This window comes from Conger conger, chromosome 17, assembly GCF_963514075.1.
Source record: "Conger conger chromosome 17, fConCon1.1, whole genome shotgun sequence".
NCBI classification, from domain to species: Eukaryota; Metazoa; Chordata; class Actinopteri; order Anguilliformes; family Congridae; genus Conger; species Conger conger.
The window spans coordinates 24,997,348-25,012,542 of NC_083776.1; the positions used below are offsets into that span (position 1 = coordinate 24,997,348).

Genomic DNA, 15,195 nt, shown 5'->3' on the forward strand with positions numbered 1-15,195 from the left:
TGCCAGTTCCATAACCACAAGCAAAATCACAACTTATCAAACTTATGTGATAAACAATGTACAGATTGAAACATTAGTTAATACACAAAGTTAGTTACAACTATTTGACAGTTTGGTGACATGTGCAATATTAACAATGCCATTTGAAAAGTTTTATAGCCATTTCAAATTTAGAAACGGTCCCCTATCATTGAAGAGGACAAGGGACCTTTCCATCCACTGTGGCTGCAAGCAGGAAGTTTAACCAAACGCTCATGACGGCGCATGCGTTGTTTGCGGAGAACGCTAGCTAGAACTGCAGTCGCCGCTATGGGTATAGCGCTGTGTTGAGAGAGAAAAAAAAATACAGACATTTTTCGTTAGGAAAGGAAAAAAGTTAATTCTTTACAGTGTTACAATAAAACAGAAGCAAGGGAAGAGACAAAGACGTAATATGTTTGGTTTGTCCCAGGTAGAAGAGTGATGGAAAGGTTTGTAAATTATTTTATTTTTATTTCTTCCAGTATTGAGTGCTCTAACAGTTACACAAAGAGGGACGTTGTTGTTGGACCAGGAACCCTTTAAGTAATCAAATGTGAATATATTTTTTAGTTTCACTATTTTTGTTGCCTAGTCTATACTTTAAGCTAATCAAAAGTAAAAGCGTGATGGGCCTTTGTTTCGTGGTACCGCTTGTTTTGGCCGGTGGCATTTATTTAGCTAGGCCAAACTGGTAAGTTAGCATTAGCTAGCTAAGTGGTTTCCCTCGTCTCCCCCTCGTTGTCTGTGCCGATAGCTTACTTTACTTGGCTACTAGTTAGTATTTTATCTGACTGGACAATAGATGTTATACATAACTAGGTCGTTTGTGACTTAGTTGGCTAAGTTAGTCAGCAAATGCTAGGTTGATGGCTCACAAAATGGCTAGCCAGCTAGTTTGCGTGCAACATGAAGCTAACCTGTTAGCTAGCTGTGTGCAGAGCTGGTATGTCTGGTTTAGCTAGAAGTTCAATCGCTGTATTTCGTATTTACAATATATTTGAGGTAGGGGGTGATTTTTTTCTGCCCGCTGTTAGCTAAAAAAAGACAGAAGCCTCGTTATAACTTTCAATATTCTCTCCTAGCTAACTAAGTTAGCTGGCTAAACTCATCATGTAACGTTAAATGATACAATTAAACTTTTGACTAGACGCTGATAACAGTGGATCTGTGGCTACCGAAGTGAACTTTGCGATGCTGGCAGTCTAGGTCCTGTGGCTTGCAGGAAGGAAGGCTGAACACACACATGAAATCGATGAAATTGGCAACACTACATTATGTTGTTGTATCAAACTTAAATGAAAGACGCAATTCCAAGTGGCAATGACTGTCGCATGAAAATTATTGATCTAAGAATCTCCATAATGTTAGTGTAACGTTATGTTTGGGCATGTTTTTTTCGTAGGTTGTTGGTCGAACATAACTTGCCCGGACCTATTTCAGTTTGGTTAAGGTGTTGCCATATTACAGTTGTGTCACAGGGGACATTTACCAGTTTCTTAAAGTGGGCGATTAGCTTTGGGGTTCTGCATGACGATCACAAAATAATAATAACTCTTAAGAACTATTAATAATACTTTTTATTTATATAGTGCCTTTCCAGAGCCCAAGGTCACTTAACAAGGTTAAAAAATGCAAAAACAACAAGGGCAGTACATGCAGGCATACATACAGAGGAAAAACAGAGGGGAGTACAGAATGAGATGTAGACACGAACAAACCTACAAACAAGGCAAAGGTGGAGCTACAGATAACTGATATTGAAAAGGTGAGTCTTGAGATGGAATTTGAAAATGGCAATAGTCTCCTCTTCCCTGATGTACATAGGGACGGTGTTCCACAGGGTGAGTTTGAGTCGGGTCTTGGGGATGGTGAGTAGAGTGCCAGTGTACGAGGAGTGGAGGGGGCGAGGGGGGGAGTGTACACAGTCAGCAGGTGAGTGAACTAGGGAGGGGCCAGGTCTAGTAGAGCTTTTTTGTAAACAACAGATTTTGGAGGTGTATCCGTGCCTTGATGGGGAGCCAGTGTAGGGTTTTTAAAGTGGGTGTGATGTGATTCCAGGGTCTAGTGTGGGTTAGCATTCTGGCAGCTCAGTATTTGGACATGTTGGAGTTTGGTCAGTAGGGTGTTGGGGAGGCCATAGAGTAATGAGTTGCAGAAGTGAAGGCAAGAGGTAACGAAGGCATGGGTCTGGCTTTCAGCATTGGAGGTGGATTGTGAGGGACTAAGGTGTGCAATATTTCTCAGGTGAAAAAATTCTGTTTTGACCAGATTATTAACATGAGGTTGAAAAGACGGCAGGATATCGATGATGACGCCTGAATTCCAAACATTTAAATAGGAAAACAGTCAATACCGAATGGGAATTGATTGAGTTTTAAGAGCTAATGTTGGAATACTCAGATTGGGCCGGAAAAACTATTGTTTGGCTAATGTTACATAGCAATGTGCCAATTATGCAAGACAATTGATAGCTTTTTGGAAACCTTTCAAGCCAATCCCCAATTATTTTTATTTATTTTTTATTTTTTCTCTCCCAGAACCTGCCTTGGGGTCTGTTAAATTATTGAAGAAGTCGTTAAGTGTGGTCCTATGAGAGGCTACAGGAGAATCCCATGATAATAGGATTCAAAACATCTGCCCTTTTTACTATATTCATAGTATTTGAAGTCTCCTGTTCTTCACACTTGACACTCATGGTGGCTGTCTCCATGTGGAAGTGTCTGTCTTTGAGAATTGAGAATAATTCCTTAACTAGAAATGATTCTCAATAACAATCTGAAACAAGACTGAAATGAAAAAGTAATTCCTAACTGGGTGGGTGCAAGTTTGAAATCTCTGTTCTCGCTGGGGCGGGTAATCGAAGAAGTCAAAAATAACATGTGAGGCCCAAATTGTTACTAGGTTATCCTCATTTTTAAAATTTTCTGCTGAATCATGAATGTGTTCGGAGTTGTGTTGTATTGACAAACCCCCCGAAAATGAAGCATAGGACCATAAAGCAAAGTGACAGCCACATTTCAGTCCCCAAAAATTATGATAATTTTTGCATGTTTCTTGTTATCAGTGCCATTTTCTTTCCTGAGAAATGGTGCAGTTCCCCCAGCTGTGGAAAACCACACGCTCGGAAAGAAATCAAAAGATTTGCACTTTCTGTCATCACTGAGGTCGGTAGGTTGACACTCTGCAGAATAATGTCATTATAACTAATTGATAATGCTTCAAATGTTAAATAGTCAAGTAATCAGGTTGCCCCAAGGGCATTGTGGACCTTATTTTGCCAGATGTTAACACATTTTTAATTAGGTTTTAAAATGAAAATCAACATAAAGGGCTGCAGGTCATACATGGTCATCCGATATGGGTGTAAATCGTCTAATTAAGGCTTGCAGTATGCACTTTACCCAGACTGACGTTTCATTTGGCCAATGTGCTGGAATACAGGGCAAACATCTTGTCTTAGTCCAAATACTTACAGACTGCACTGTACACTCATGCGCACCTGTGAAAAAGTTTTGTCAGTAGGCTTTATTCAGTTTTCAAAGTGTAAAGATTTGAAGGCCCCAACTTCATGTAACTTGAAATTCTGCATTTGGCACAATCATTTTGTGGCCTCAAGTAGATTTTGCTCTCTTCTGAAAGATATTCTCTGTCATTACTGTAGCTACACCCAAGAGGATAAGCACTCCCTTTTCTGTTTGGCAGCATACTTATTCAACATCATCTCAAACTAATGACGAGGGCTTCCAAAAGCGCATCGGGCCCAAATAAAGTGCGGCTTCATCAGCTGTGACAGTGATGAATTTACCCCGCGTGCTGTCGGCTGCTTCTGCCGGCTGTGTTGAATAACACACACTTTCTCAGGAAGTTGTCTCGCGGATGTTTTGGTGAACTGTAGGTAGTGTTCGACGCACCCTCCTCCCATAAATCTTCTCAGGTAAAGTAAGCGATTGTAGGCGATGTCATTAGATTCCTCCAGCAGACAGGGAGGCCTTGTAGTTTACATTCCACGCTTGCAGTGAATCGAAGCAGACAACTCAACAATGCATGTTTGGAAGCGGTGTTTATGCTCCTTCAGGCTCAGAGGGGGGGCCACGGAGAAAATGCCTCGATATTCCAGAGATGGAAAAAAGAGATGTGATGTGTGGTTCACGCGGTGTTTGTACAGCGCTCTTCCCGACTGCAGTGGAGATATGGGAAACCCTAATTCTTGTCGTCTCCCGTTATGTCGCCTCTTCGTATTTTTTTTTCCTTTTACCACAATATTAGATGTTGGAATATACGGCCTTAACTCTGGAAGTTAATATAGTTGATTTTGTGGGAGTAATTAGTAATTTCCAAGGTTCATAAGAAGCAAAGCAAACATTACACTGCCTGTATAAGCTACACTATTTCAGATATGTCTAGAAGTAGGCTGATCCCTTTGTATTTTTCAATGTACAATTTATGCTTTTATTAGCCGGAGTAATTTATCGTACGCAAGTGCAATTATCCTGGCTATAAAAAGGCCACTGGAGAGAGGCGAAGCAAAGCTGCAGTCATGCCTGTGCCATCAGATTCTCCCTATAATACCTGTCAGCGCCTCGCTGACCGCCCAACAGTTTGTTATGCGTTCATTTTAGCAACCGTTTGGGTGATTATATTAAAAGGTATGGTCTACATGATTTTAATGCCGTCATTGATTTTTGTGTATGGTCACATTTAGTTTGAGTTATATCTACATGGATAATTAAATCAGTATTTAGCCATTCTCATTAAGTGCTGTGTTATGTTTTATTTTGTCTCCAGGATGGGTTGTACAGAAAATGCTGTGATAACCTGATCAACTCCCTTCCCAACACATTCTGCTGGCTACCTCTGTCCCTTTCTTTGTGAGAGACACTTACGCTGATCTCACCAATAATGGAATGACATGCATGCCATCCTCAAAGCATTTGGTAAGTACCAACCAAAATGAATTGAGAAATGAATGCTAGTAGCTAGTTATGCCAGGGCCTATGTTTATGAAGCATCTCACAGCGCTGGTCTAGGAGTATGCATCATCTCTATCCATGGCCATTACCCATTGTGGGCTAAAGGGCTAAACCTCAAAGGTCTGGTTTACTACTCTGCCAGCCATTGAAATATCCTGCTGAAACGGTCATTCATTCTCAAGCAGCGGTTTCTTACAGGCGTAGGGTGTAAACAACACTGTCATGCTGAATTGCAGGATCTAAAAGCAGGTGGTACGAACCAAAAGGCCAATCAAGGGAAAGTGAGAATGCACAAAATTCAATTTGTGCACAGCACATGTTTTCACTCCCTCCACCATTAACAGACTTGCCGTTCAGCTCTTATGTGGAAATGGTTCACACGGTTCGGAGATGATGATTAAAGGTGGGCCGTGAATAATCCGGCCCGTCAAACCGTCAGTGGCGTTTGGCTTCCTCTCGTCCCCACCTCAGAGCTGATTCAGAGACATGTTGTGGTCTGCAGAGATGCCACTCCGTATTTTATCTGTAGATGGATAGCTGATGAAATGACGTACCCTGTGGCATGGCTGGGGCCGTTCGCCGGGTCGGTGCGGTGACTTGTTTTGGGCGGGAGTGATTGTGCGAAATTGCTGTTGTTTGTGTTTTGGACGCTGCCACTGGCCCTTCCTGCAGAAAGGTTAAGTGGTGAAATTTAAAGGGACGTCAGCGCTTCTGCCGGGAGGCTTAAGCTGGCCATGGCCCAGGTCCCGACGCCCCCTCCCCCGGGGGAAATGTCCAGCGGAGCAGTGGCTGAGAGCTGGTGCTACACACAGGTACCTCACATCTGCACCGTTTCTGTTTCTGTTTCTGTGTCCTTTCTGTGCACCCTAATCCCATTTTACACTTCAGTAATAACAGCGATAACAATAGTCATAAGAGTAATAATGATCGTGACAATAATAATAATAATATTGTAGCTAAAATAGCCCTTTCCTTTCCTAATCGTGCACTTATGATGGTAAAATGGCTGCATTTTCGATGTAACTGGAATGTGTCCCCACTCGGGAAATCTCTGCAGTCCCGTGCTTTGATATTGCAGACTGCTGGTGTGACATTCAGTTTTCTGTTATCTCATTTGTCATATCCATCCATATCCATTTTTGGTATGTGATATTTAACTGGTGGTTTAAATAAATCTTTAGATGTCTGCTGAAGAAAATAAATGGAGAAACCCTGCTTGTGTTTGACTACGGTTGGGGAATCAGGTTCTCCCTGTGCTGTGCTGTGCTGTGCTGGACAGGATAGGATGTTAATCGATGATACGTGTGGAGCAGTTTTTAGCAGAGATTGTAGTTTGACAGTATTTTCATACCCAAATGTTAAAAAAACGGAAAAATATGTTTTGACCTTTGCGACCACAAGTGGAATGACTGTTCTTAATCTTTTCCCGATTACCAACTACTCCAAAGATTTTTCCAGCAAAACAAGTCACTGTGTTGATGTATGAATTACCGAGTTCCTGAAGGTCAATGGTTTGAAGAGCGTACTGTATATTCTCTCTATTTACCATATAAGCTAGGGTAGGCCTCGTTGTGGGGGGTGGTTTGTGAGAATGACTTTGCTTTCCTGAGCAGTTCTCATAACGTGTGAATCCGTGATTTGTTTTGCAGGTTAAAGTGGTAAAGTTTTCGTACATGTGGACCATAAACAACTTCAGTTTCTGCCGAGAGGAGATGGGGGAGGTGCTGAAGAGCTCGACCTTCTCGTCGGGTCCTAACGACAAGATGAAATGGTGAGTTTTCCCAGGGTTCCCTCCCTCTCCGTCACTCAGAAGCTGGCCCGAAATAAACTCCTGATGGGAGAGCGAGGCTGTGCGCGCCCCACTGCAGGGTCGGGGGTCCCCCGTGGCCCAACCAAATACCTGTGGTCTTGGGGCATTCACTTCACTGCTGACCGTCAGGGAAATCGACTACGGGTGTACAGGCAATGTTTCGGTAATCGAATCACTGAACAATGTGGGAAAATGGAGCCTGTGAATGATGTCTCTTCTTTTCAGACAGCTGAGCATTAGCGCAGACTACAATACCTGCTGTGAAAAGAATGTTTTGATATCTTCAGTGATGCATAATCAAATAATGCATCAAATAAATGGCTAAACCGCCAGCAATGTGCCTATTAACGTTTAGGGAATCATCCTGTCTCCTGAATTGTCTTCTGCTTGTTTATTGGCATCAGAGTCAACTGACAAAGCTTGAATAGCCAGCAAACCTGTGTGACAGATTGTTCTTGCGAGTGGAGGGGTGTGATTCCTGCAAGGTTCTTTGTTCCACTCTGTTGAGATCGATACTGTATCGCTCCACTATGGACATACGTGGCAAATAGGTGGATGGGAATTTATTGTTGGGCTTGTGGGTAGGACATTTTTTCCCCAGTATTGCAGGTCAGGGGTGTAGCAGGATGTAATGATGTGGAAACTGGAGAGAGGGAATAGTGCTTTGTGTCAGGGATGGGTGATCATAACCAAGTTGTATTTTGATTGATTGAAAAAGGCTGTTCCCAGAGGCGATATGAAATATGGAGAAGACTAGGAGTTCACGCTGTTTCTGAAAACCATTGAAAATTCATGGGAATTCTTAATTCATGGAAAGTTGTGAACTGAAATGTCCCTCTCACACACACGGTCCAGACACGCAGCTTGGTTCATTTTGGTGATCAATGAACTTGCCAAACCGTGTTTGTGAGAGAACTGTTTTCCGTCATTGCTACAAGTGCATCACACATAGTCTTTCCTTTAATGTAATGGCGTTACTTATAAGTGCAGTTAATTCGTAGTTGTGTGACAAGTTGTTGTAGTAGTAAGCACTTAGCCTTAAAAAAAATCTATGGAAAATGTAAAGTTTCAGTGGGGACTGTGAGTACTTAATTACCACCCCACTTAATTTGAAGGTTTGTTGGTTTTCACCAGGAAGGGACAGTTCCATTCCAGCCGATCTTTACTGGATTATAAAACTCTCCTCTAATCTTTGCACTGACTGTAGATCTGATGGATTATTCCCTTTCAGAACCAGAATGTTGTAGACCGGTTCCTGCCTGCCTTAAATGAACCATTGAACCAATTCTGTTGTATTTGCCCCTTTTCCCTCTTAAAGTGATAGCTCACTCAAAAATGAATCTTATTGCAGTGACCTCCCTGCAGTCTTTGCAGGTTTGATCATAAGCTTTATAATAATATAATGTAGTAAAAGGAAATTTGTACAAATGAATAGAAAATAAAATAAAATAAAATAGTCAATGAAAAGGGCTCCACAAGGTCACCTTCTGTGGACAGGAGATACTGCTTAGGTTCTGCTTTAAAATCTTCCTGAAATACAAAATACTGTTCAAAATGAATGCTATGCGGAGGCTGTATGATCAGTGTATAAACCGTGCATCCTCTAAAACGATGCAATTTTCCATAGAAACTTGTTAAGAAGCTAAATTGGCTACATGTGCACGCCCAGAAGCTGGAGAAAGAGGACTTTAATGTCTACAACCGCAGAAAATGTTTAGGGTGAACTCTCTTTAGACCATGTTGACTAAGGCCCTCTCAACATGATTTGTGTGCTCTTCTGTTTGTCTGCCAGGTGTCTGCGTGTGAACCCAAAGGGACTTGATGATGAAAGCAAAGATTATCTCTCCTTGTATTTACTACTTGTTAGTTGTCCAAAAAGTGAAGTCAGAGCAAAGTTCAAGTTTTCTTTATTGAATGCAAAAAGAGAAGAAACTAAAGCTATGGGTAAGGGCTCACAAAATGTCATCTACAGTTGTATTGTCTTTGATTTCAATGCTTTGAGTCTCACTCTTCACTCCTCAGAAAATATGTGTCAAGGCTAAGGCATATGCCTCTAACAACTACACTTTATAACCCCAGTAATTACTGCGTAACTGTGATGTTAATGTGATAATAGGCTTTATAGTATGTATTTATGTATGCACTAAAGGAAGTCTCTGTCTCCTTACTCTAGAAAGCCAAAGAGCATACAGATTTGTCCAAGGGAAGGACTGGGGATTCAAAAAATTTATTCGGAGAGATTTTTTGCTTGACGAGGCAAATGGGCTCTTACCGGATGACAAGCTCACACTGTTCTGTGAGGTAACTACACATTCAGACTTTTCTCAAAGGTGACAGCACTGGGACAATGCGCAGTGATAACCACATGTGCTCTGTCATTGTCTTCTGTCTGCTCCCTCAACACAAAGGCTTGTGATTTAAGAGAGGGGGCATAATGTCTTCTTTGGTTGGTTCGGATTGCATGAAATTATTTGTTCTTAAAAAAAAAAAAAAAAAAAAAAAGAAGTTGAAGAAAAAAAAGTTCAGTGGAAGTGACATAAAATGTTCTAAAATCAATCAATACCATGGTTTTATGCATGTATCGTCTTTATGAAGTGCGTGATTCATTCTGTGCATGTATAATATGGCTGGGCATATTGAGCCCATGCATGCACTTCATACTGCTGAATCGTTCTGATAAAAAAAAAAAAGCCATAATTTCTCATTAATTGGATCTGTGGATAGAATTGGAAAAAAAGCTTCCCCAGAGGGTACTTTAGTAAAAATAAGAATCTTAAAGTCCTTAAAGTCACACAGGACTACAGTAGTTGACGTCTTATGAATTTGTGATAAACAGTTATCGTACTATAAACAGATGGGAGAGCTGCAATTGCGACAAGTATTGTTGCGAGGGATCTTAACATTTTCAAGGGAAATTGGCAATTTCCTCCAGAAGATCAGCCACAAATTGAAGATGCGCTATCTTTCCCGTTTAATTAAAGATATCCTAGGGAAGTTAATTAATTTGGACAGTAATTGGCTGTGTTGTATAAAATGTGGGTTATCATGTCTGGTTACATGTTGGTTGTGCTTGAAATGGTCCGTTTGTGCCTCAGCTAGGTGGAACGGGTGTTAAATGCCGTTTCTCATGTTAACCTAGTGCTAATTTGTAACAATGCGGTGCCATAGCAGTTGAATGTGTGACAGCATCTTGAAGCCAGTCCCACATTACTTGGAATATTTTCATGGAAGTCATGGAACATGGTTATATATTTTTAACATTAAGATTTTCACATTTTAAAAAGTGTATTTTTTTGGGGGGGGGGTTTTTTTTCCCTCGTTTTACAAAAAGTAAAGTGTATCTTCTATGGAAACTTACTTGTTATAGTTTACTATGAAGTCCAGGAATGCCCTTGTGCTTGCACTGTGTGTGTGTGTGTGTGTGTGTGTGTGTGTGTGTGTGTGTGTGTGTGTGTGTGTGTGTGTGTGTGTGTGTGTGTGTGTGTGTGTGTGTGTGTGTGTGTGTGTGTGTGTGTGTTTGAGACCAACCAGACTCAGTGTTGCAATTTCTCAAAAATGCTGAATTTTCTCTGAGAGGGAGCTTTGTAATCCTCCAAAGCATGTTGCATTGTACACTACAGACCATAGGGTCATATACGCAATATATTTCTGATGAAAAATGTTGTGCTTTTCCTAAGACCGTGACCATGTGAAAACCCTTCCAGGTGAGCGTTGTCCAGGACTCTGTGAACATCTCCGGCCAGTCCAACATGAACATGCTGAAGGTTCCTGAGTGCCAGCTGTCAGATGACCTGGGGAACCTGTGGGAATGCTCCAGGTTCACGGACTGCAGCCTCTACGTCGGGGGGCAGGAATTCAAGGCTCACAAATCCATATTAGCAGGTATTTACCCACCCGTGCTGACTGTGGCAGTTGGGAGATTTGGAGGTGGCGTCGTGCTCCCCACACTGCCTGTGTCAGCACTGCTGAGCCCCCCCCCCGTGTAGGGCCTGCCACTCATCACTGCCATAACCAAACTCACCATTTATAATCTCTTTCTACACGTTTTAACAACAGCAGTACTGTTTGGAAATACCTTTAAGTCAGTAATGTTGTTCAATGTAATCAGAGGTGGAAAAGCCAGGCTCAGATGGCAAATGTCCTCCCCAGTTCCTTTTTGGTTCCGATCACCTGGATTTGCTTATTGGCACAATACCCAGGAGGTATAACTAATTGGTGTAATCAGCTGGCTGAATTTCATTTCAAGGCATGGCAGGACCTTTGCTTTCTGACCCCTGGACTTCCCCACCTCTGAATATAACTGATATATTCTGTAGTAGCGGAAACGTCACGTGAAAAAGCCCAGATAGCACTGCTGCTTCATGCAACACGTTTCAATGGCACGGTTATCATTTCACTGCTAAATAATTTACTCAATCTGTAAAGAGTGCTATGATACTTTTGAATGGATTTAGATGCAAGTTAGATATGTGTTCTTTTATTCGCATATCATTAAAGTGTACACTTTTCTTTAACAGCCAGATCGCCTGTTTTTAATGCCATGTTTGAACATGAAATGGAGGAAAGTAAAAAGGTACGTTTGGAAGGATGCTTTGTCAGATAAGGGTGAGGTAATGGGTTTACCGAGTGATTTCATAAATTTTTGTGTAATATAATTATTTTGAATGGTTGTGTTGGCAATGCACTTACTGCTCAACGTCTGTTGAATTATCCACTGCTTAAGCACTTGTGTTCTATCACCCTACAGAACAGAGTAGATATAAGCGACGTGGACCCTGATGTTTTTAAGGAGCTGATGGGCTTCATCTACACAGGGAAAGCGCCAAATCTGGAGAAAATGGCCGACAACTTGTTGGCCGCAGCTGACAAAGTAAGTCATGCAAAATGTCACTGTGTTGTGTATCGTCCGAAGTCTGTGCGATAGAGGTCTACATATTATTGTGTTTCGGGGGTTACTGGCACCAGTTATGAAATTATCGGTACATGACTGCATAATAGAAAAATGTATTATTGTGATTAACAAATCATTCTGCCCATCACAGTTCATAAAAATCCTTTGGGTGTGGATTGTGAAATAGTTTTGTAGCTGTGCCAGTGAGCGGTGAAATGCCGTAATTCACGAACATCCGAGTTTGACGATAGCGAGTTTTGTGACCCTGCCGTGTTCCTCGATGCCACCGCCCGGTCTTTCTGCAGTTGCTAGAAGCCTCTTGTGTCAGAGCGTCGTTTGATGCCAAACCGGAGGAGAGCGGAGTGTCTGAGTGTCAACGTGCCCCTACTCCCCGTCCCCTGCAGTATGCATTGGAGCGTCTGAGCGCTAACATGCTAATGTGCCCTCCCTCCCAGTCCCCCACAGTATGCACTGGAGCATCTGAGCGCTAACGTGCTAATGTGCCCCCTCTTCCCCTCCCCCCGCAGTACTCACTGGAGAGTCTGAGCGCTAACGTGCTAACGTCCCCCCACAGTATGCGCTGGAGCATCTGAGCGCTAACGTCCCCCGTAGTACGCACTGAAGTGTCTATGTGCTAACGTGCTAACGTCCCCCCGCAGTACGCACTGGAGCGCCTGAAGGTTATGTGTGAGGAGGCTCTCTGCAGCAGCCTGTCAGTGGAGAACGTGGCAGACATCCTCATCCTCGCAGACCTGCACAGCGCCGAGCAGCTCAAAGCACAAGCCATAGATTTTATCAACAGGCAAGTATCGCTGAAAACTCACTCCTCTCCATAAATTCCTGCTGCCCCCCCCACTTACCGGTTTGAACGTCCGTCTCCCTTCCCACTGTAGGTGCAGCGTCCTCCGACAGCTGGGCTGCAAAGACGGAAAAAACTGGAATAACAAGTATGTAATTAGCCAGGTGTATGTGACACATGATTAATAACAAAACCTTATCTGTTGGCCGGGAGGCATTAAAATGCATTATGCCGGGTGCAGAAAACGGACGGTGCAGCTTGACTGTTCCGCAGGATACTGTATCTCTGCATCAGCGTTATTAGCAAACAAATATCTAGATAAGGTTAGGGGACGGAGCTTTGTCAGAGCAGTTGTGTGAAATCTCAGGGAGTGTTTTTCTTGCTCTGGTCTTTGTGTCCGTTCTGATGAAGGACACCTTCAGTTGTGTGGGAGGCTATGAATCAGGAAGCGTGTATACGCTTGGGGCGACATGGCTCAGGCAGTAAGAGCAGTCGTCTGGCAGTCGGAGGGTTGCCGGTTCGATCCCCCGCCCGGGCTGTGTCGAAGTGTCCCTGAGCAAGACACCTAACCCCTAAATGCTCCTGACGAGCTGGTCGGGGCCTTGCACGGCAGCCAATCGCCGTCGGTGTGTGAGTGTGTGTATGAATGGGTGAATGGAGAAGCATCAATTGTACAATTGTATCAATTGTATTGTGCGCTATATAAAATGCCTGCCATTTACCATTTACCATTTACGCTTCTTTGCTTGCAGAGATGTAATATTTGTTGGCTGATCATACATAGCAGCAGCTTTCTATTAAAGTAAAATTGGGCTTACCCTCTGCACCCCCACCCTCAAGGAGACCTGCTTTTAGTTTGAGAAGTTACCCACAATCCTTTTGTCAGAAGTGACTTTTTGAAAATGTTCTCCATTGTTCCTTTGTCATTTTCGAAGCATTCAGACGCGTCTCCGTTTGGTTTTCAGTCACGCGACGGACATAATGGAGACGGCGGGCTGGAAGTCCATGATCCAGTCCCACCCTCACTTAGTGGCAGAGGCCTTCCGCGCCCTGGCCTCGGCCCAGTGCCCCCCCTTCGGCCTGCCCCGAAAGCGCCTAAAACAGTCCTGACTGCCCCGGCCCTTTCACAGACTTTTACAGGAGAAAACACAAAGGAGTCCGCTGGCATTGCTGCGCCCGCCCCCTCCCCACAGCGAACGAGTGCACAGGCCGAACCGCTTCCGGTCCAGAGCGGTCGCCCCCGCTTCTCGGGCGGGAGGCGGGGGGCGGGGGGAGGGGGAGGGGCGGGCACAAGGCAAAAACACAGCGGTGTCCTGCATCGCTTCTTCAACAGATGGAGTTTGCTTTTGGTCTTTCAGCTTTATTTACAATCTTTTCTGTGATTTCAAAAGGCCTTAAACTGTCTGCCATTGCTCCAGAGTTTATATTGTTACTTCCGTATTTAACTGTGTGCCTGTCTAAGAGACCAGACCTCCAGATTGCACTAGTTCCCATAATGCAGCAGTTTTGATATGGAGTTCTATAGGAATGTTTCAGTATGTGTTTGATTAATGGGAGATGTTGTGTATCAGTAATGTTTAGCTCCTTTTGTGACTAGACATTAAACACGTGTGAACATTTTGAGTGCAAGGTCATTTCTCTTTACTCTTTTTAAATGACTGATATGCCCCATATTGATGGCAACATTTTCATGGAAAGACACAAGTTTACCATCTTCAGATAACCGCTGTAAAAGTCAATTAGACCTACGAGGTGAAAATACTTGTGTAACTTGGTATGCTTTGTGAGAATTATTTTGTATGTTGTATACAGATGATGGAACGCATATGTCTATATTCTGCACCTTCTTAAATATTGGATAAATATGAATATGTTTACTATTGTCTGTGTACAGCAAATATCTGTTACACATGCATTAACTTACTTTATTTTTCAATTTATTTCCACCATACAGATCATTAATTTCTGTCATGTGATTAGCTTTCCATGTTTCTTATCAAGTGGCAAAGCTCTGAATGTTCTGGAGTATATATTCTGTGGTTAAAAGAAAAGAGGTTCTGGAATCAGTGGTATACATGCATGGCTCTGTATTGTGGGAAAGGCATTGGTACTCTTTTTCCTTCAGTGATATACATTTCCTTGTAAGAATTCAATTGAGTGGAGTTCATTTAATCCATGCACAATGGATAGTAACCACAAAACACTTTGGCAATATCTGAGCGTCTGAATGCCAGTGCTGTCATCCCTATGTGCTGTGTGTAACAATGTGTTAACTCTCATAACAGTGATCTTACTGGAGCCTTAAAATATACATTTTTCTCAACATACTTTGTGTTCTTGTATGTTGCGGACAGCCTACTGTATTTCAGCGATTTAGGAATTTGAAGATTGACATTAATTTCAGGATCAGAAAATGGTCCTTTGCAATTTCCATGTTGCTGGTTGCATACAGCACGTATGCATAAAACAAGCAGAACCGTTTAGGATGTGGTCTTTGGTGCGGAAAGCTGCCATTTGTTTGTGCGCGTTTCTATTCTCCCCCAGTCTGTCGGTGAAGTAAATTTTGAGCTAAATGTAATGAAGCACACGGTTCCCCTATAGAAGAGTTGCCAAAATGCAAAGCCACACATTCATCTTGGCATTGATGATCATAACAATTCCAGTCATTAGCATCAAGCAGAATCATGTTGGTCATATCTTCTGA

General features: G+C 42.7%; 1 protein-coding gene across 1 annotated transcript; it reads left to right on the forward strand.

The window, feature by feature from the left end:
• The first annotated feature begins 218 nt into the window (after positions 1-218).
• LOC133117109 (speckle-type POZ protein-like A) lies at positions 219-14,818 on the forward strand. Its single transcript, XM_061227239.1, has 12 exons — positions 219-470; positions 4,807-4,955; positions 5,664-5,803; positions 6,641-6,762; positions 8,594-8,745; positions 8,975-9,102; positions 10,506-10,683; positions 11,319-11,374; positions 11,549-11,671; positions 12,352-12,494; positions 12,586-12,639; positions 13,457-14,818. Exons 3-12 carry the CDS (start codon positions 5,726-5,728, stop codon positions 13,599-13,601), a joined length of 1,179 nt encoding a protein of 392 aa, XP_061083223.1. The 5' UTR covers positions 219-470; positions 4,807-4,955; positions 5,664-5,725; the 3' UTR covers positions 13,602-14,818.
• The last annotated feature ends 377 nt before the right edge of the window (positions 14,819-15,195 follow it).

Coding starts and splice junctions, on each gene's coding strand:
- LOC133117109 (XM_061227239.1), top strand. CDS start 5,726: ATGGCCCAGGTCCCGACGCCCCCTCCCCCGGGGGAAATGTCCAGCGGA. Junction 10,684..11,318: donor TCACAAATCCATATTAGCAG/GTATTTACCCAC, acceptor TTTCTTTAACAG/CCAGATCGCCTGTTTTTAAT. Junction 12,640..13,456: donor GGAAAAAACTGGAATAACAA/GTATGTAATTAG, acceptor TTTGGTTTTCAG/TCACGCGACGGACATAATGG.